General features: G+C 34.1%; 1 protein-coding gene across 1 annotated transcript in view; it reads left to right on the top strand.

The window, feature by feature from the left end:
• Positions 1-1,783: 1,783 nt before the first annotated feature.
• The window catches only part of DOCK10 (dedicator of cytokinesis 10), a gene marked incomplete at its 5' end in the record, with an annotated part of 55,432 nt that continues 34,717 nt past the window's right edge, over positions 1,784-22,498 (top strand). The window contains 17 exons of the mRNA XM_029286826.1: positions 1,784-1,913; positions 2,085-2,206; positions 3,383-3,469; positions 4,627-4,719; positions 6,492-6,610; positions 7,562-7,631; positions 12,295-12,408; positions 13,511-13,582; positions 14,425-14,571; positions 15,256-15,339; positions 15,952-16,048; positions 18,077-18,121; positions 18,691-18,866; positions 18,953-19,069; positions 19,780-19,891; positions 21,002-21,123; positions 22,165-22,279. Of these exons, the coding sequence (XP_029142659.1) occupies positions 1,784-1,913; positions 2,085-2,206; positions 3,383-3,469; positions 4,627-4,719; positions 6,492-6,610; positions 7,562-7,631; positions 12,295-12,408; positions 13,511-13,582; positions 14,425-14,571; positions 15,256-15,339; positions 15,952-16,048; positions 18,077-18,121; positions 18,691-18,866; positions 18,953-19,069; positions 19,780-19,891; positions 21,002-21,123; positions 22,165-22,279 (1,822 nt within the window). The remainder of the gene's footprint in view (positions 1,914-2,084; positions 2,207-3,382; positions 3,470-4,626; positions 4,720-6,491; positions 6,611-7,561; positions 7,632-12,294; positions 12,409-13,510; positions 13,583-14,424; positions 14,572-15,255; positions 15,340-15,951; positions 16,049-18,076; positions 18,122-18,690; positions 18,867-18,952; positions 19,070-19,779; positions 19,892-21,001; positions 21,124-22,164; positions 22,280-22,498) is intronic.

Below are 22,498 nucleotides of genomic sequence, written 5' to 3' on the forward strand. Positions count from 1 at the left end.
AGTTATACAGACAGGGTGGACTAGGGAACAAGCAACCATGAACAGAATCATACAATCCCAGGACTGGTTGAGTTCAATGATTTCATGTAAATGTTAAATAGGAGTGGGAAGAAGATAGAGTGCTAAGTAAACCTGAAAGCCAGGTGCCTAGGATTTGATCTTTTCCTCCACATACTGAAGTGAATGGACCACCTTGGAAGAAGGAAAAGAAGCATTGCAACACCATGCCTTTCTATTCCTATACCCCTAAATCAGAAGGATATATTTAATATTATCAAAAGCTGCTACTAGATCAAAGTCGGCAAGAATACCATCACCATTTTGAAGTCTCAGTACTATTTCTAGGCCTGCATCTAGAGTCCAAATAGTCAATATCTTCCAGATCTCTCTGAAAATGTAGGCTGAACACCTTCTCCAGAACCTTTCTCTAAAAGAGAAAATTGAAAACTAGACAAAAAATATCCAGATATAGGATGATTTCTTGAACAAGGTTTGGATTACTGGTTCCTTAAGGCTGATGGGATCACATACTTGCTCAAGGAACAACTGCCCATTGCCTGTGCTCACCATACTTCACCTCCTAGGCAAGATTATGAGCCTAGTATATAGGTAACTGAGCTTACAGTTCTGAGGATTGTCCATTTCCTCAAGACCAAGAGACTCAAATCTCCCCAGAGATTCTAGCAGGTTATACTACAGATTATACCAAAGGTGCTGCAGAGCCATAGTCCAAATACAAGTAACTTTATTTACCACATGGTTTGAATACTTCTCACACTGATCTTCGGGGATTTATCTCCCCAAGAGGATCTGAGCCACCCTAAACAGATCTACCAGCTAATTATTTGTAGATGTGTTAGGAGCTGAACAATGTTTATGTTTTGCCACTATTTTCACATGAGGTAGTCCTTAATAAAGGCTCTTAGATGTGTTTGGTAGGACAAGTGCTGTTTTCTGAAGTAGTGTTCTAGAGACTTTGAGTCACAGGATCCACAGGCAGAGGGGCTATAACTACCATTCCCTGTCAATTCTAAGTAGAGAACAAGACCTCTCACACTATGTATCAGAGACTTGAGAACAAGCCCAAACTCCATTTGAAACCTCCAGGCTCCATCAGGCACATGGGATGGGCTGATCGGACAGATCCTGTCTTCCTCTAGTGGAGAGCAATTACAGAGAGTGATTCCCATAGGCAGCTGACATTGCTATTGCCCAAAGACAAAAATTTTATGAAGTTGTGATCCCTGCTATGTCAAGTCCATGGCTTCCTTATAAAAACCATAACTCCAAAGCCACTTGTCTTCATACCCAATGACAGCAGGTCTAGTTATTACACAGCATTAAGGTTATTTCAGAACAGCAATCCCATTTGATATCAAGAGCTCAGTTTAATATACAGGATCTTACTTACTGCAGAGCAGTGACTCTGAAAGCCATCAGAGTCTCTTATTTGACTACAGATACTCCACTATGCCTGGTGCTTTTCTTGAAGCCCAAGTAAATACATTACTTATGGGATCATGACTGGTGCCTTTCTTGAAGCCCAAGTAAGCACATTACATAGGAAGGAGGTTCCCCTTCCCTATCCCTCCTATGCCAAACTAATCTTGGTAATATATTATCCTTGGCAATCCTGATATATTATCTGTAATGAATTCCTTTTGATCTTCTTGGCCTTTAAGAGCATCTATAGAATAATAATAGTTCAAGATCAGAATTAGGACCTCCTATCTTCTCTTTGCTTTCATTCAGTTAACACTTAAGATGGATGTAATGTTTTACATTTCAGATAAAAATTGAGCTGCCAACAAAACTTCATAAGAAACATCATATTCTGTTTTCATTTTATCATGTTACCTGTGACATAAATGCAAAAGCTAATACCAAAAAGAAAGAGGCCCTGGAAACCTCAGGTACCTATACTGGATTTTTTTTTCTCAAATACTCACTGTCTGTATTATTGTTATATACTTTCTCTCCCTGATCTAGGTCAAGCACTTGAGATATTCTGTTTTCTGTTAACTGTTATTTCTTTATATAAATAAATCAAAATGTTTTAGTGTTAACATCTATTTTCAATACAGTGGGATATGCTTGGCTGCCTTTGCTGAAAGATGATCAACTAATATCTCGAGAACATAGCATACCAGTGGCAACCATTCTACCTCCCTCTTATTTAAATCTTCAGGATCCTGCAGTTGGGAAGGTGTTGTGTTTTACTTACTTCTTCTTTGTTTTATTCCTTGTAAAGCAATCTTGTGCTTTAATGTTAATGACATTAAGTGTCATGTGTAAAATTATTCTGAAGCTCTGTCACATACATAGCATGTTAGCCATAGGATTTTGTGCATATCTGAATCCTTGCTTATTTGAGTTCTTTGATTGGAATTGAGCAAAAAATATTTCTGACAATAAATAAATAAATGCATTGATACATACGTCTCTTCTTATAAATATACTGTTCTGAGTGTTTATAATGTTATATGAAAATATCTTCCCTTTTCATGCAGTTTAGATTACTTGATTTTCTTTCATATTTTGCAATGATTATTATTTTATTTTATTTTAAGAATTTATATGGCCACTTACTTTCAATGACTCTAGGCAGCTTACAAAAAATAAAAAACCAATATAAAAAGAGTAAAAATAATAACCCCCCACCCCTGGCGACAATAAGCAATCAAACAAGGCACTTGACAATCTCCTACCCACTCTGGATTCCCCAAGCCCATTGGCAATAACTGGCATTGTGAAGACACCTATTTTTATTGAGCTTTTATTTATAACCAATACATCTCTGTAACTTCATGATGGACTGCTGTTTGTTATCAATATCTGCAAATAAATACACGATTTCAGTTTGAATGAATTAGGCACATATGCACCATCAAATCTACTTTGCATACAATGTAATGGAATCTATTTTTTGAACATTTTTAGAAATTGGAGCAGGTCTGAAATGCCCAGGGAATTATTATTTGTAGTGCATTGAGCAATTTGACTTTCTAGTTAGAATTGGGGTAAGAAAAATTTGTATGATTATACACATATCTCCATTGTTTATTCCCATACTGCAAAAGCATTTGATTTCATGATATGTTTCTTGACTGTGATTTGTTGGAAGAAAAATAGGTTTCTCACTGAACAGAACTTTTGAAAACTCTAGCTATTAAGGATGGCCTTACACAAAATGTGAAATTCTTCCCAATAAATAAAATATATTCTGCTATATACAGAGAGAGAGAAACAACAACTAATGCAATCTATAAATTATGATGCTAATGAGGATACTATGTTAGTGCTGAAATATTTTTAGTATTTTAAGCATAAAATAGGTTCATAAGCTAGAAGAACTCATTTCCACTTTTTTCTTTTTTCACAGCAGAGTGGAAGTGATATTAAGTGGGTCGATGGAGGAAAGCCACTCTTCAAAGTGTCACTGTTTACTGTGTCCACTGTTTACACTCAGGTAAAACATTGTCTATGTTAAGGAGAAAAAGTAGAAGTGAAAGAAATGCAAACTAAAAAAAAAAGTTAACGTCTGTGTGTGAGAGCCATGCAGAATTTTTTATTTGGATTCCAAAGAAATAAAATATTTTGGCTTCTACCTTTAGCCATTCTGAAATAGGAAATCACAATCAATGTGATACTTATAGAAAGTTTTAGGACAGATTATCCTTAAATAGTCAAAACAACATACTGACAGCATACTAACCTTAATAAAGGCTTTTAGGTTAAATCTGGCATATTTGATATTTTCAGCAAAAAACAGTCATATTTAGAATGTCAATAAAATAATAAACAATCCATGGCTATATTTTTGGAGCCATATATTAGAATTCTAACAAAAGACAAAATTATCAGTTGTCAGAGCTTCCAATCTATCTAACTTTTCAATATTCATAAAATTTGTTTTTTTTAACAAACAGGATCCAGTAATCCTGCAAAGAATTGAAGACTTCTGAATAGATGGATTAGCCTAAAGGTCAATAACCTTTGTTATATGCCCTTGTACAATTTCATTTAATGGCACAGCTGCCCTATTTATTTATTTTTAAAAAACCTACCATTATTTTAATAATAATTACAATTACATTATATTATCTAGGTTCAGGAAGTATTGACTTTCACAACTTTCGGAATTTGGTGTTCTTAAACTTCATTTGATAGCAATCAGTTTTGCAAGATTTGGAAATCTTGCAAGATTTTGATCATGTTTTTAGAAAGTAAATATGTACAATGGCATATGTCTAAGGGGAGCTCCTTATTATTTCAGGCCTCAGATCAGTATTTAACATAACTCATTGAAACACAAGCCTAAACACTCTATTTAGACAAACTGCAGAGTGTTGTTCTATAGATCATCATTATTCTTATTGTACAGATTTTGATATAATACCACATTGGATTTTTAAATATTGACTGATTGATGGAAAAAAGAATGGAAAATTAAGCTTAGATTGTACCAAAAGTTGAAATATGTATTTTAAGGAATTATTGAAAAATGTCTCTTAAGGAACTGATTTTGCTTTTAATATTATCTGCTTATTATTGCACAGTTATTTTTTAGAACTGCATGCCACTTTTGTTGATACTACACTATTTTTTTATATACATTTGCTATAGGATCCATATCTGAATAGATTTTTTCTACAGTGCCAGAAAAGAAAAAGAGATTTCTCACAGCCACCTACCTCAAGTTTTATCATCTCCTGTAAGGTAGGTTAAATAAGAAATTATGTAGGTATCGATCGTGCTAATGGATGAGTATTGTATATTTTAATTCTCCTTTTTAATTGTGTGCATTTGTTAGTATAATGCTAAATTATACATTGCTGAAGAGTGCAGAGAGCTGAAAAGAAAACTGTCTGAACATAAAAATAAACATTAACCTAAAACCCAGCATGTAAACGTTATTTACAAACTTCTATATATCTATGTTCATTATTGATAATATGAACTTTTAAAATAGAAAATCTCATTTCTCATTCCAGAGTATAGCATAGATCACCAGAAAAATGTTTATTATAAAAACAGTCAGCACCATTTGGGTTGCATATTTTTTTCATTTTTGTTATTTTATTAATAAGGATTTTTTTTTCTTGTTGTCATGACTGAGCATTGTTTTTTCTTGGATCATGAACTCTGCATCCATATTATTCTACACAATAATGTGTACAGTAATTTTAGCATTACTTATCTAATCATGATTTAAAAGATACAACCAATGCCATTGTAGCTTAAGATAAGGGTGCATACTGAAGAGATCTTCTTGATTCCTTTTTCTATGTTTTAATTTAACAGGGTATGCAAAAAGTGCAGTCCTGCAAATCATAGAACTAGACCCAAACCATTATGTTACATTCTTTGGTTTTTCAAAGCAAATAAATAACTGATAGTAGTTGACCCTTCTTAGATGGTCAATTTATCATATGCTGCTGGCTCAAATAGGTATTGTTCCAAGTAATCTCTTGGAAATTATGTCTCCTAGGATAGCTGTAAACAATTTTCAATCAGTATAATAAATTGAAATAGAAGCAGGCCCCAAAAGCATTTTTTTGCTATCCCATAATCACCCAGATATTAACATTATCTTTGTAAATATACTTTACAGAACATAAGATTTTGATGTATAGCAAACTATCTAAGAGAACGATCTAATATAACTTGTTGATATTATTTGCATATTTAACAGATAGTCAGTTCTTAAGAGAGCAAACCATTTAGTGGCAAAAGACATATTCCTGAAAGTAACCTAGACTCAACCAATAACAGTTTTGAATGCTATTGTCCACCATTTGAATGTTGCCTAGAAAGAAATTAGCAACCTAAAAAGCCAAGGATATTATGATTGCATAAATAAGTGCCACTAGTATTCTTCCAAGGCCATTTCAGACTCTCCAATTCCTAAAAATGCTCAAAAAATAGATTCCATTAATTTAAATTAACAAAGACATTGGTCATGGCTACTTTGCTGACCCAAAACAAACTACAATAATTATATTTGAAGTCTAAATCTGGTAAAGTTAAAGCAGTATGATCAAAGCAAGGGCAAACCCAGATCTCTTATCCATGTTGTACATTCTAACTATTCTAACTCTGTAACTGTCTCCATGTTCTTATTTAAAATGAAGGTTGAATTATATGTAACTTGGGCTAAACTGCTATTAGTTTGAAATATATTTGAAGTCTCCGCCAAGTCCGACTTTATTCACAATTAACTACTTCTATGTAATTTTTATGACAACAAAATAGAAATGGTTTGTCATTTCATTTATTTTCTTCTAAAACATCCCCAACTAGTCTAATCCCCTGGAATTTCCTGGTGGTCTCTTAGTCCAGGATCACTACCTCCAGCCTACTAGCTTTACCAAGACTTTGTGTAGGTTAGCTCAATGCTGCCACCTGGGTTCCTCTGATTTAAATGAGTTTATAACATTCATGGAAATGTACAACATTATTCTCTGTTTCATGCTTGATTTCTTAATCAGAATTTACTTAAAATTGAGAAGATCCATGTCATTGTGAATTTTCTTCCTGTGATTCTGAATCAGCTGTTCTGGGTTCTTATACAAAACAAAGAGGATGAGGTAACAACTGCTATGACCAGGTATTTGTTGTTGTACTTTCTTTTTCTTCTCATTTAGTTTGCCTTATGAAGCAGTTATTGAAATCTGTTAAATTGTGATCAAACCATCTTAACCTTAAGTGTTGGTTTCAAAGAGAACATTCAAAAGTTTGGGTGATATTCCTAGGCTTGTATAACGATTTCAATCACATAAAAAAGTTCATGCATAGGAAAAGATTTGATCAGAATGTGACAAGTGATTTTAAACAGGTCTTCCATATAACAGACTTCTTCAGCATTCATTTAGTTAAGTTTCAGAATAGTCCAACTAATCAAGTTTTAAGTTCAGAGAGATGGCAAGTTTGTTTTTAAAAAGGCCAAATATTTTTAGAATGGATTTTGAAGCTTGAAATGGGTTCTGTATATTAAGATTATGGACTTCTCTTTTGTCTTCAGTAACTTCAAGATTAAGAAAAGTTAACCCCAGAATTTTTTGGAAATCTGTTTGAAGCAGCAGAGTAGCCTTTATGTGAATGTGTTTATGGGACTTTAAGTCAGTCTTTAATCCTGGCATATCCCTGGGCAAATCTATGCAGTTTTCTTGGAAGTATTGTTTAGAACTGGTTTATTGTTTCTAGAAGTGAGGGAGAATGACTGGGACAAAGAAATCCAGCAAGCTGCTGTGCCTAAATCAGGATTAGAACTCCTAATTCAGATCTCCCACTCCTACACTAGAACTTTAACCATTAGATTACTCTGCTTAGAGAATAACATACACTGCATAATTCAACACCCAAGAAGGAAAGGCAAATACCTAGAACCCAAGGCTCTTACACATCATTTGGAAACATTCTGTGCATTTAGACTGTAAAATAGGGCCACTTTTTAAAATAATAATAATAACAACAACTAATTTAAATAGACTTGCTTACATTTAGTTGTATTATTTGTTAAATGAAACTGCCATCTTTTTTATCTGCTCAATCAATACAGGGTCTTTACTGATATTGTGGCCAAGTTCCATGAAGAAAAATTAGATCACTATATTCAATCATATATAAAGGTAAGAATATTTAACCTGTTCTGACATCTTTATAAAATTTCAGATTTATTCCAGGATTAATTTTAATGTCATCTTGGCAAAGCATTATGTGTTAACTGCCACTGTTAACTACCCAGGGTAATTTATCAGCTGATTCTCTTACAACAGTTTACATGAAACAATAAGATTGCTAGTGAACATCAGCAGTAGTTTGTAATAAAGAGAGCATTGTTGGGAATTTTTCTGTGTGCTTTCAAATAGCTTGTGCATAATATTTTTTAGCTTTTTATTATTTTCTCAAGAACTTTTTTATTGTCTAAATTGCAGTGGTTTTGTACCTGTTCATGGTATGTGGAACATTTTTAATCTTCCAGCATGACATTTTGCACATATTTGTGAATTGGCACTGCTTGTTCTGTTTCTTTCCATTCAGTTTTCACTCTAAATGCTTCATTGTACTGAATGAATGTGTGGTAAGATTAGTTATAAATACTTTAAAATATATATCTTGTATGCAGTACCAGTAAAAATGCCCTTTGAACTAGTCCTCAGAAGCTACTAAAATATTTTGCATACTTTGCACATTGAAAGAAACAAAGCAAATTTGTTAATTTTAAGGAGGGAAAAACCTAAAACAGATTAAGACAATGTCTTTGTTTTGCTAGATCAGATTAAAAAATAAAGCTCATCAATATTTTTAAATTAATTTGTTATCATTGGATATGACATTAAAAGGGAAAAGGATGAAGTTATTGATATCCATAATTTCAGAATTGCATTTAATTACAATACATTTAAAATAATTTTAATAATTTTTGAGATTATTTCAATTTATACAAACTCAAATATTTGCTCACCCTTTTTGATGTCAAAATACTAATGCAACCATTTTTATACTTCAAACTCTGATCCTAAATAACTCCCAATTTTTAAAGCAGATTTTGCATGGGGGACTGGAGTTATGATAGGAATGGAGATTTCCGCTGTCATATATACAGCTGGGTATTCAAATAGAATTTGTAATGGATGGGATACATTGAATTTCTCTCTTTATGATTAAAAGAGTACATTTAATTGTGCTTGTAACATTCTGTATGCTCTGGCTTACCAATAATTACAAACAGATATGACAAAAGGCAATAATTTTGAACTACGGAATGCAGATTCTATTTAAATAGTGACACTTAGCAGAGAATAAAGATAAGATTAATGATGAAAATTAAATATATGAATATTTTCTGTTTTGGTATTTTTTATCAAAAGTATACATAGTACTTTGGTTTCTACTTACAAAAAAGAAAAACAGGTTTCAATTGATATTGAAGACCGAGTGGCTGTGGTTTCTGGCGTCACGACATAGCCAGTTGGCTCCATCCCTGGCTATCGGGGGCGAGTCATTAGCCCCCGCGGAGAGGGCCCGCAACTTGGGCGTCCTCCTGGATACTCGGCTGTCTTTAGACGACCATATGACAGCCGTGGCCAGGGGGGCTTTTCATCAGGTTCGCCTGATACGCCAGTTGCGCCCCTTTCTGGATCGTGACGCTNCTCCCACAGAGAGGGCCTCCTTAGGGTGCCGTCGGCCAGACAATGCCGGCTGGCGACCCCCAGGGGGAGAGCCTTCTCTGTGGCAGCTCCTGCCCTCTGGAATGACCTACCCCCCGACCTACGTACAGTTGCAGACCTGCGCCTTTTTCGCCGAGCCCTGAAGGCCCATCTATTCCGTGCGGCCGGCCTGGCGTAGTTTATGTTTTAGTGGGGGTTTTTGTATGGGTGTGTTTTTAGAACAGGCCCGTTATTTAATTTGATTTTAGAACTGCCTATATTTATCATGGTTTTTATTATCGCCTGTTCACCGCCCTGAGTCCCGTAAGGGAGATAGGGCGGTATATAAATTCAATAAATAAATAAATAAATAAATTGTTGTCTGAAAAATGGAATTTTAGATCCATTTGTCTAGAAGAACACAGTCAAGTAAGATATTTCCATATATAATCTCTTATACATAATTATAGTAACTTAACTACTCAGGTACTGTCGAGCCTCTTCTACACTTATTCAAACTATAAGTAAATTTGCTCAACAGAGAAAATATTATGGAGAATTGAGGAATAATATCAATAATGACATGAATGAATCAGAGATGCATGTACATGGCTCCAGATACATTGCTCAATTAATTTATGCTTTGTTACTTTAAGTGAACGTGTGAAATGCCTTCATTTAAATATACTGTTTCAGAAGATGTTGCTAGATGTTCTAGCTGTACTGTATAACCTGTTTGATCCCTGCAATTCATCATCTGATAATGCTCCATTTTAGCCATAAGCATATGTGTGTCACTTTACAATTTAAAACACGTAAGAATGATAACAGCTTTATAATAATATGATTTGGAGAATTATTTTTGAGTGCTGGTTACTGTGAAATTTACTGACTGTCCAACACTTCATTTTTCCACTTGTTTTTTATTGTATAGTTTTTTCTAGAATCTTTGTACCAAAATAGCAAAAAAATGAATATGAGCTTTTCATGCTTTCCTTGGGGACTGCTATGAAGATGCTGTAGATTGCTAGTGGAGAAATGGACATATATAAGTCAACATGAATGTTAATTATCAGAATATACATCCTTTTACATTTTCTACAATCTAAATGTCATAACATAAATTGAATTTGTAATAAACTAATGGCTACATCTTTATTGCAATAAAACAACTCCCATTGTGCTTTTTGCATAAAGAAATTCTAATCATATTATATTGGGAAATAAGTCTCACTCAATTCAGTAGGCCTTCTCCCAAGCAACTGACTATAGCTTTAAAAAGTTAATTTTCATTTTTATTCTATTTTAACACTTCAGTTTGTATGTATGTACATGCAAAATGCCTCTCGGGAAGAAAATTAGCAACAATTAATCAACCTTAAATTGTAATCCCTGTAGCTTTTGAAAATTTTGTAATCAAACAATTACAGCACAGAGCTATAATATATCAAGAAAAAAATAAGAAAATTACCATTCATGAGAGAGAGGAAGAATTTAAACGATAGCTATCCTAAAGTTAAACAGTATTCTGAAGAATGTTAATATGTATTATTATTTCTTGAATCTAGTGCATTTCAGAAGTTACGAAGTATATTATAACACAGTTGAAGTATCTTAACATGTTTAGATTAAGGAATACTGATGGTGAATCTAAGCTGCTTTGAGAAAACCTCTCAATTTTAGCCATCATGCTCTCTCTCTATGCGAAAATAATAAACAGAGGTATTTTTACAGTAAATGTGTTTGAACTCTACAGAGGTTGTAGTAGTGATAGTAGTAATGCACTCTAGATTAAATTTGATGTCCCAGAAGAATTAAGAATGCTGCTGGATTCAAATCTACATTTCTCCTCTCCCAAGCAAAGCATGATCTTGTCATTCTGCATGATGGCATCATGTCATGTGTTGAATGTCTCTCGTCACCATGAATGAGACAGAAGCAACACCTTGCACTTGTTGTAGCACCAAGTTTCATTCAAGAACATTTTTCTCTGTATCTTTCTTAAGAGGAGAAAAAAATTAATGCTACTTCAAAATATATGTAGCACATAATTCTTACTTACAAGTCCCATTCATAGCAAGATTATTTTTGGGGTAATGCTGATGAAAATCCAAAAAATGTTGTGGACAATGCTTTACATGTATAAACAAACTAGATTGTGTGAGTGCTTAACTAGCTGTCCCTAAATGTATTCTCTTATTAATACATTCAAAATAGCATGGGTTGAGTGATTGGTTTGCTTAGTCGTCCTACATTCAAGAATAAGATCACATTTCATACATTTCCAGATTGGCTGATGTTTAGAGCAAAAGAATGATGCATGTGCAAGATAACTGCAGATGCTAATACTTCCATGCTGGCAGGAATAATGTTTCAATATTTATATGTATTTTTCCCACATCCCACGATGTATTCTGCCTCATTAGAAAAGTGTTGAATGTTTTATTTAAAAAACCTTTTGATTTCTGTAAGTAAGCAAACACAAAAATAATGGCAAAGAAATTTTCCTGTGAAAATTTGAACTTATCAAATATAACGATTGTGGTAATAAACTTTAATATAAAAATGGAATAGGAATTGGTGCCCATACAGCAGTGTTAAGAGGCTGGGAAATTCTGGGAGTTGAAATCCACACATCTTAAAAGGCCAAGATTGAGAAACACTGCTATAGAGTCATGATCATACTGCTAAACATTTGTTGACAGGTTAGAGTATTTGCTGCCTGAGATATATTTTTTGATTCTGGTATACACCGCACCTTTCTGCATAATGTGAAAAGCTCATAACACAATCTCGTACTTATTTAATCAGAAATATATCTCACTGAATTCAGAAGGACCTATTTTCAGGCAAGTGATGCAGACTTGGGAATGAGTTCATTATTCTTAAAGAGATGTACTTCTGAATGGTCAAGTAGAAGATTGCATGCAAACTATAGTTCCTTAATTTCATTGCATTCAAATCAATAGAAGGCTAGATGCAAAAGATTAATAGTCTTGCATCATAAATATTTTCATTGCATCGGCTCTATAACTGTCAGGTACCATACAATGTAAATTACAGTATCTGTGTTGCATGGAGTCAGTGAGACCTAATATTCTTGCTATTAACTTTTTTCCTGCATTTTATATTGTACTTTTAGTATGTATTCAAAACTAAGACATTTGAAGAACGGACTGTTCATGAAGAACTGGCCAAGAGTATGACTGATCTGTTGCAGTCAAATGATCAAAGGACTGTGAAGCTTGTTCTGAAGGTGAAATTTATTCTTATTCATGAGCAAAAAATGTCAGGAAAGCTTTCATAGATTGTTGCTTTTCTCACTTTTTGTTGTTGTTGTTGTTGTTGTTCCTTTGTGTTAGTTTTTGACTCCTGGTGACTACCTGGACTAGTCTTTGGAGTTTTCAAGGCATTTTTTTTTAAGGGGGGGAATATTTTGTCAATGCTTCATTCCCAGGGTTGAGAGACTGGCCGAAGGTCACTCAGCTGGCTTTGTGCTTCACATAGGATTAAAACTCACGGTCTCTGCTTTCTAGCTTGGTACCTTATTCACTACATTAAACTGACTCTGTTTTGCTATATGTTCTTATGTTATAATGTCACTTTGTTGTCCCTGTAGCTTGGGGAAAGCATTGCTTAGCAGAACAGTTAAGAAGTTAATATGAGAGCCTGAACTGAAATATTAGGACTTAAAAGCAAGAATATGGTGATGTTGCTGAAGGGCACCTACATTGGCAAATGCATCACAGTCCTGCAACTCCTTGCTAACAGATTGATAAGGGATGTTCCTTATAAATGGTTACCAATTCAGCACTAAAGTGCAGAGAGAAGAATGGTTTGGTTTTGTCTGAGTAAAGAATTTCATAAATTGAATTCAGATTTTCTGTTTCACATATGGATGGACTTCTTAGTTTTTAAGAGTTAAATGAGATTGATATATAAATTCCAATTGGAAAAAGAGAAACAATGAATTTATTAATTCCTCACTTAGTCCCTTGCCATTGCCAAGCTATTCTGGTGGGTTCTTCAAGACCAGAGAAGCAGCTTTTCAAGACTACTTGTAGAAGTAAAAAAGCAATAGTTATAAATTACTGTATCTAATTACAGAGAGTCTATCCAGAAGTGGCCCAGGTTTCTCCATATATTAGAATTCAGTTCTTTCTTGTCTAATCTTATGCCTTCCAAATATTTGGGAAATACACCTCTAGAAAATTTTAGCCACATTGCTTAGGTTTTATAGAAACGGTAGTCACAGCACATATGGAAAAGCTCACTTTTGGGGAGCTTTTTGTAAAAAAAAAAAAAAGTGCAAAGTTAATATAAAAGAAAAATAATATATATTTATTTATTTATTTTAGCACACCTGGTTCTTTTTTGCAATTATATTAAAATCAATGGCACAGCATTTGGTTTATACAAAGAGAGTACAGGTAAGACTCCATGCTATATGCATTATATAATAAATGTTATCAATATTTAAACATGTTCTTATTTTAAAATATTTTACTCATCCAAAGGCCGGTGTGAGGGGGTGCAGTAGAGTATGGTATGGCGTGTGTGTGCAAAAGTGCAGTGCATGTTGGGAAGGTATGCATGACAGCAATGACATGGAGGGTGTATGGAATGTGCGAGTGACCAACATGGTGCAAGCACAGAGGGTCTGAAGAGAGGGGAAAGTTTCTGCAGCTGGTTATTGTTAATAAATGCTTCTGCAGTTACATCACTGCAATTTATCCGTACAAGAAATTTGTTCTGAACAGTATTGGACCTAAAGATCTCAAAATAAAATTTAGAACAACTGTTTATAAGGCTGCCTATCTCATACAATCTGTGCAGCACTTTAGGTCACCAATTAATCATTTCAATAGTGATTTGGCTTTCCCCATGATGTAGCCTTGAAAGAAATTGCCACTGGAATTGAAATTGATCCCCTGGCTACATACCGTATTAAGACATTTCTCAAATTGCATTTATTTTCCTACGTCTGGTTTTAATGGTAACATTTTAATTGAGGCTTAGTTGAATGTTATCACTATACTTTGTAAGCATCCAGTGCCATTAAGACGTTAAGTGCCAAATACATTTTCTGAATAAATAAATGCCATCATCATTAAACTGTTCATCAGAATGATGCCTCTTATCACTTAGTCAGGAGCATTTTCACTAACTCCTCCAATTTCATTGTGTAGAGAGGGAAATGAAACATTTTCAAATATTGAGCGTTGTCTAGATCAGTTTCTTATTTTGAAGAAGCCATCTGCTGTCCCACCAGATTACTCGTGCTCAGAGGTTTCCAGAATCATACAAAACTGAACTAGATAAACTTGTAATGAACATATCAGATCATGTTATTTGGAAACACAGAGAAGCTTTTGAAGAGACAAAGAATGCAAGCCACAGCGTTGGAAGGTTTCTGAAGGTAAGGTGAATTTAGTATAAATAACCATTAACCTATTTGTACCTTGCAGGATGCACAAACCTTGCAATCATTTTCACAGTAAATATTTCTTTTTGCTGTTGGCATAACACAAAACATTAATTATGTGATTCTTCTACACTGATGAAGACTGGGCATGGCAGTGATGAAAGTTCATAACCAAAATAAAAGAAGAAACATTTGAATACTTTTTCACCAAAAAAGAATATACAGTAGTCACCCTCTTTATAATAAAGAAGATAACTCTTTATTAAAAAACTACAACATTGTTAATTAATAAAGGATTGCTATTCAATTTTTAGATTTGCAGAAGGGAAGAATGCATTTAATAGCCAAAAATTTAAGAAATACAACTTGTTTTTCACAAATAGGAACTGTTTTATTTGAACATATTTACATCTTCAGTAAGTTTTCTAGAAGGTATGCTTTACACCGGTTATTTATTCAAAACAATACAAAATCTTTTAATTTCATATTGCCACTGATATAAATTGACATTTAGATTAATCAAAAAACTATTGAGTTGAGTATTTGACGTTCACATTTGATCTTCATGATTTATTGCCAGTTTGCCAGGATGATATTAATCCCTTATTAACTTTTTTCTATTATTAAAAGTCTTTTCTTAGGGAAATAATTATAATCATTTCATTTTTTTTCTCTTAGCGATGTTTCACATTTATGGATCGTGGATTTGTATTTAAATTAATCAATAACTATATAAGCATGTTTGGACCAGGTGATGACAAGGTAAATAAAGTAATGTATGTTTCCAATTATGCTGACTTCTCCTTTTACTTTAAAAATTGTCAGAATCAGTAAAAAAGAATAGGTTTTCTCAGAATATTTGTTTCCTTTTGTTGGATAAAAGTTTTTTTATCACTTTACAAAGTAGTTAACAGAAAAAAAAATCTTTGTAATATACTGCTTCCCCATAATGCGCAGCTGATTTTGTTTAGTTATGCCCTTACAAAAAATAAAAAATCAGTCTATCAAATTATATGTTTCTCAGTGAAAATGTGGATCTCTTCATTGGAATTTGTTTGTTGCTTGCACATTTAGCAGCCCTTTAGTGAAGAAAAGCATGCATTTCTTATTCAAATTAATCTAAGCGATTATTTATCTATTTGATTCCCTTTCCCTTTATTAGTTTAATATTGCTACAATCAACTGTATAATTTTTTTTTTAAAAACATTTTTTCCTCTTATATGAAAAAAATACTTTCACGCTGATATAAATAAATATGTACATTCATTAACCTGCATAACCAATATTTCATGTAATTATGCAGATAGATTAATGAATGTACATGCATGCAATAAATGAAGATAAATCATCTGATAATCATCTCAAACTTTCAGATTTTGTTCCAGTATAAATTTGATTTTCTTGAAGAAGTATGTAACTATGAACACTTCATTCCTCTCTGCCTACCCCTGAAGTCTGCAAACATTCCAGGTAAGCATTTATGGTTTTATATACAGTAATATTTATTATAAAACAAAAGAAACTGCATAAAATTTTAAGCATATATACTTAGTAATAAATCTCACAAAAATATTAGGGTTTTGTATTCTATAAATACATTTAAGGTTGGCATGCAAATTTCACATTTCCTAAAAAAAATTGAATATTGGTTACTACAATTGTAAATATAAGTAAATGTTATTTTAGTAACTAAGTTATTCTTTTTTTAGGGTTTTTTAAAAAAACCCAGCAAAAATGCATGAATTATGAATCATGAATTTAAAAATTGCCGAACAACATTTTTATAGCACCAAAATAAAAGGTAGTTTGAAATTGAAAACTTTACATTTCATTACTAAAATTTTTCTCTTTCCAATCAAATGAATGAGGGACCTTAGATTTAAAAGAGGAGAAACTTTCTCTGTGCTGGATGCAGTGGTTAACAGAATAACAGAGTTAGAAGGGACCTTGGAGGTCTTCTAGTCCAACCCCCTGCTGAGCCAGGAAGCCCTGTACCATTTCAAACAAATGGTTCCCAATTTCTTCTTAAAATCTCCAGTGTTGGAGCAACTTCTGGAGCAACTCATCCCACTGATTAATTGTCTATTGGTCTCATCTTCTTCTCATTAACTTTCTACAAATCTATAAAATTGTTTTATTAGGTGGCAGTTAATGGTGAGTTGGGCCACTATTCAGAAATTGGTTTCTTTACTTCAGCTGCTTTATATTTATATTTACTTTGCTTTGGCTTATGGTGTAAACCACCAGGAATTGTGGCATGCAAATGCTTATAATCAATAAAGTCATTACTACTTTTACTTTAGGCCTCTTAAAAATATTTGCAATTTGTTTTAAAGAAGCCTCATCCTTATCTTCCTCATGGTTGGGTGAGCAATATTAGTCAATAAATCAATTTATTTGATTTTCCACATGTTTAATCCAAATGTTCTTTTCAGTAAGGCAGCTAATTTTCAGTTATTATAGCTATCTCAACTGGTCTTCATTCTTCTTAAGTCATTAATCTTATTTTCTGTCATGAGCAGAAAGGAGAATGGGTGTGAACTTTAAGACCAAATATTCTTTCTGATTTTTCATTCTTGGTTTACTTTGTCCAATTACAATACCCTCTGTTTCTTCTCTATGCATAAGTCTCTATGTGTGGTTCTTCTTCCATTTTTTTGCCACACAGTCCCTTCAGATTCAGTTTAAGATGCTATAGATGAAGTCCACCATACTTTTGCTAAACATATTTTTACTAGTTCTTTGATGTGCAGCTGATTCCATGCCAACACTTTAGTTAATTGTTTATCAGGGTCCCCAACCTTGGCAACTTTAAGACTTGTGGACTTCAACTTCCAGAATACCTCAGTCAGCAAAGTTGGCTGAGGAATTCTGGGAGTTGAAGTCCACAAATCTTAAAGTCGACAAGGTTGGGGACCCCTGGTTTAGTTAACAATTCAATTAATTTAGAGCATGGATAGAAATGGTCTCCCACTGTCACCATTTATATTTGTATTTATGATTGTATTTCGAATAGTTACTTACAATATACTTGTTTCTCTTTCCAAATTCCTTCCATGGCCTGGAAGCGGGTCCTTCCTAGACTTTCAGTGTTCACACTGATATGCTTGTAATAGCTCTCTGCAGTATCATTTGTCCCTACCTAGATTAACAGGGAAGGATTATTTCAGTGGTCCTGTTGAGTCTTAAGTATTTGTTTGCTTTATTTATAATACTTTTACACTACCAGTTTCACACAGACCACTGTGCAATGTCCATAGAAAGATAAAATAATCCCATCCTTTAAAAAAGCTCAGCATCCAGAATGATTGGAGCTGATCTCAAAATAGCCAATCTAAAAATACTATTTCTGATCAGTATGTATTTTAAGAAACGTGGATGGATGAATATGACAACTGTAAAATTATACCTTTACAATTAACAATGTCATTTATCTAAATGTACCAACATGTCTTTTTTTTCTTCCCTTTTCTACATATTTCTACCAAACCATTCAAGATCCAATCACACCATCAGAAACAACCCAGCAGTTTCATGCATCAGGTATGCATTCATCCAAGTACATTTTGCGTCTTAGTTATTAAATGTGGCATTATCAAATTCCATTTCTAGCATTTTAAAAATTATCTACTACTCTGCAGTGAACCCGTTTGAAGTGTAATCATTCTTCCACAACTTTGACTGGCAGACATGTTTGGAGTAATAATATACATCACATTAATTGAAGGTTCTCTAAAAGAAGAATAGAAAACTTACAGTTGTTGTTATTTTTAGGCAGCTAAAGTTCTCTGAACTATACTTTCTCACTCAGCAATAAGTTCAAAATCTACTTCCCCTTGCCAACTACTAAAGAAAATATTACTATAATACATCAGGTACAGATTAACAAAAGTTACTACTGATTTATAACTTAACATTAGCAGACTTACCAATTAAAACAATGAGTTCTACAAGAGTGTAATTGTCTTTCTAAAATTTGTTACTTGAATCATTTAAATCTCAATTAATTATATGTCTCTTCTTAATATATGTCAATAATTTAATGAATAATTTAATGAAGCACATATATGGCAAGTTTTAAACACACAACTTTCTTGACTGTCTTAATCCAGATGTTCCTGAATATATTGTGACAAATGAATTTTGCCGGAAGCATTTTTTAATTGGATTACTTCTTCGAGAGGTTGGGTTCGCACTCCAAGAAGACCAGGATATCAGACACATGGCCCTAGCCATGCTCAAAAATCTGATGGCAAAACATTCATTTGATGATCGATATAGCGATCCGGTATGAATGTTTAACTTTTTACCTTGATGGAATAGACCATTCAGTCGTCTGTACTGAGCCATCTTCTTTGAATGTCTTTTCTGCAGGAGAAGCAGGCAAAAATAGCAACCTTGTATATGCCTCTTTATGGGATGCTTTTGGACAATATGCCAAGGATATATCTGAAAGATATGTTTTTATTCAATATAAATACATCTAATCAGGTGGGTTCCAGTAATGGGCCATAGTAATTTAATTTTTCTTAAACCTATACTGCTAACATTTTTTAATTATTCTTAGACTAGATTAGTTTAGATTAATTTATCAGTAAATAGAGTATGATAAAAGCATATTAGTTTAAAGTCACTTGAATTAGGTATACTGCTGGACTTATTGTCTATGAAGGAAAAAAAATCCATAGATTCAGATTAAAAGCATACCTAAAATAAATCCATTGTAATTAATAATTTTGAGACAAAGAATACCCAGTTTGAACTTCTTATCACTTACAAGCTTACTAGGTGGCCATAAACAGGTTAGTTTCAGTATTGGTCTCCCATCTGCAACTAAAGTTGTCTCCCTTATTGATTCACTAAAAATCTGCCTTTCCTTACCTGATACATTAAGATTACCACCTTAAGATTGGTTTAGAATTATAGGAAGGCATGGAGGGAGAATATTTTCTTAAATTAATTTGTTTTGGAAAAGAAATTTATTAAATTTGATAAATTAGATCAAGCAGAAATAGATTAATGTGTGGTGGTGATGATGGTTAAGAGAACAAATCTTGTTGTTAGGCTGCAAAAGGCAAAAACTGTGATTCTATGCCAATGTCAAAGCAGTGGGTATGTAATTATAAAACTAGCAATAAGTGACAGATTTTGAACATTGATTTAATACTCACATTTGTTCTCTGGCTGTCATTGAAATCCAGGGATCTAGAGATGATTTGAGCACCACTGTAGGATTTCAGAGTCAGACAACAATGAAACATGCAAATTCAGTTGATACTTCTTTCTCCAAAGATGTTCTTAATTCAATTGCAGGTATGAAAGCATTTACATAAAAATAACTATCTGTTTTGTTCTATTGCAAGTTTTATTATTACCAATTTCTTACATTTAAATTATCTTCTAATATTTCTAGCAAGAGTGTAATCTGAAATAAATTCTTCTTAGAAGAGAGTAGGGAAGACATGTTAAGTTTAATTTTTAAAAATGTTATAACTAGAAAAGAAAATGAAAAGAAAAGAAATGTGATCTCCCTTGAACTAGCACAGCAATCATTCATTTATATATACTATTCCTACAGCATTTTTATAATTTGATTTCATTGTCCTCGTATTAGTTGTAAGAGACTTTCTACTAAATGATAGGATATCAGTATTTTAGATGTGCACACAGATGTATATGTGTACAAAATCTAACCCAATTTATAGAATACAAATAAGACAGTACTCTACTTAAAAGCAGATTAGGTTCCAAAAGTCTGTTGTAAGCCTATTTTGTTTGTGAGTCCACCAAGTATAAAAAAAACATGTTCAGTGAATGGATTATGGCATTGTAAAACCTGACAGTAATGTTGTAGACTCATCCTCCAGAGTTGAAACAGTCCATTTTTCCACCTTCCTGGAAAAGTGGTTCAGTGGGCTTTGGATGGTGACAGGAGGGAATGTGGTGGAAGTTGGGAGAGGATAAAAGAGGATTGGTTTCTGGATACCTGTATAAGTACTGGAAGCTGGACCTTTCCTGCCTTCTCCCAACTTTGGGGTATAGACAGATTTGTTTGTATCACAAAAGTTCACAAAGTTCATTAGTAGAGTAAAGTTTGTACTGTATACTGTTCAGTTGCATTTCAAGATGTAATACTAATTGCATCCTCAATAAATGTTTCTACTTCTATGGCTTTTGGTCCATCATGTATGAGATTGTGTCTAACGCCATCTATAGCAAAATATGTATCATTGCATTTGTCGTTATATCTTACTCTGTTTCATGCACTTAGCTCATAACCATCCAGCATCCTCATTAACTGAAGTGTAGCTTTTCTTAACAGTGTCTGGTCAATGTTACATACTGTTTTTTGGTGTTCATCCTGCTTAATTGTCGTGTCCATAAGCATCATTTTAGCACATTCGTTGTGGCTTTTGTTTCCAGCTTTTTCATCAATAGTTATTCCTGCAGCAAACCGTGCTGACTCCAGAGGTTCCCTTGGAAGTCTTGACTCTAACCCAAGTACCAATGAAAAGAACAGTGAAATAAATGAAGCCTGTGAGAAGGTATGTATGTCTATAAATTAGGACAGCATAATACTTCAGATTTTAATGGGGAAAGATGATTCAGAGCATGTGGAGCCGTTCATGCAGCACTTGACGGCAACTTTCTAATGCAGCTGCCTCTGGTTCACATGATGCTACAATTATTTTATTTTACGTTTTTTATTTTATTTATTTATATCCCACCTTTATTTTATAAATACTTAAGGCAGCAAGCGTATATTCCTCCTCTTTCTATTTTTTTCACAACAATACCTTGTGAGGTGAGTTGGGTTGAAAGAGAGTGACTGGCCTAAAGTCATTCAGCTGGCTTTCATTTCCTAAGGCAGGACTAGAACTCACAGTCTCCAGGTTTCTAGCCTGGTGCCTTAACCTCTAGACCAGGGGTGTCAAACTCAATTTCATTGAGGGCTGCATCAGCATTGCGGTTGCCCTTGGGGGGCCGGGTGGGTGTGGCCAGGATGGGTGCGGCCTACTGGGTGGGCGTGGATGGAGTGAGTGTGGTCTACTGGGTGGATATGGCCAGCTCTACATCATTTGCCCCACTGCCTGCTGAAACCCCTCCTCCAGAGCCCATCAAGCCAGATATGTGAAGTAGGCAAGGGCCATTTGCTGGCCACTTTTAGGCGATGGTGCATTTCTTCATTCCTCACAAAGGGTGACACCTCCCCAGCATGCACCCAGGGGGTGGGGCCGACGCGGCAGGGACTGGTTCCTCGCTGTTTCCAGATGGCCTTGTGGAGCTAAGACTGAATGCATTTCAGCATAGATGGCCACCACAAAATTGTACATTGGCTCCCGGCTGGCCTGGGCCAGGGCCAAGGCCAAGGCAGAAGGGGCCGTTCCCTCACTGTTTCCAGAATGGCTTCGTGGGCCACATGAAACTACTTCGCGGGCCGCATCCGTCCCCCGGGCCTTGTGTTTGACATGTCTGCTCTAGACCAAACTGATATATATATATATATAAAACCAAAGTGATATATATAAAGTGCATTTTGGAGGTAAAATTCATTTATCGAGGCTCTCCATGTTTTGCTACAACAGATTGTAAGGCCATTGTCTCTGATTGGATCAGCTCTTCGTTTTGACAAATTAGATCAAGCAGAAACAAGAAGTCTCTTAATGTGTTTTCTTCATATTATGAAAACAGTTTCAGAAGGTAATTGAACAGTAAAATGTATCTGTGCCTGCTTTATTACTTTTCTGCTGAAGATCATATTTGTTTGGGAGAAATCTCTTAATTGCTAGGTTTACAAGACAACAGAGAGTGGATTTAAAGCAGCAGTGTGCAAAGCCAGTGTGAGCAGTCAGCAAAGACATTTTCTTTTCTCAACTAGTGCTACTACTTTTCTTTCTCTTTGTTTTCTCTGTATTCTTC

Source organism: Protobothrops mucrosquamatus, unplaced genomic scaffold, assembly GCF_001527695.2.
Source record: "Protobothrops mucrosquamatus isolate PMUCROS unplaced genomic scaffold, P.Mucros_1.0 scaffold5213, whole genome shotgun sequence".
In the NCBI taxonomy this organism is placed as follows: Eukaryota; Metazoa; Chordata; class Lepidosauria; order Squamata; family Viperidae; genus Protobothrops; species Protobothrops mucrosquamatus.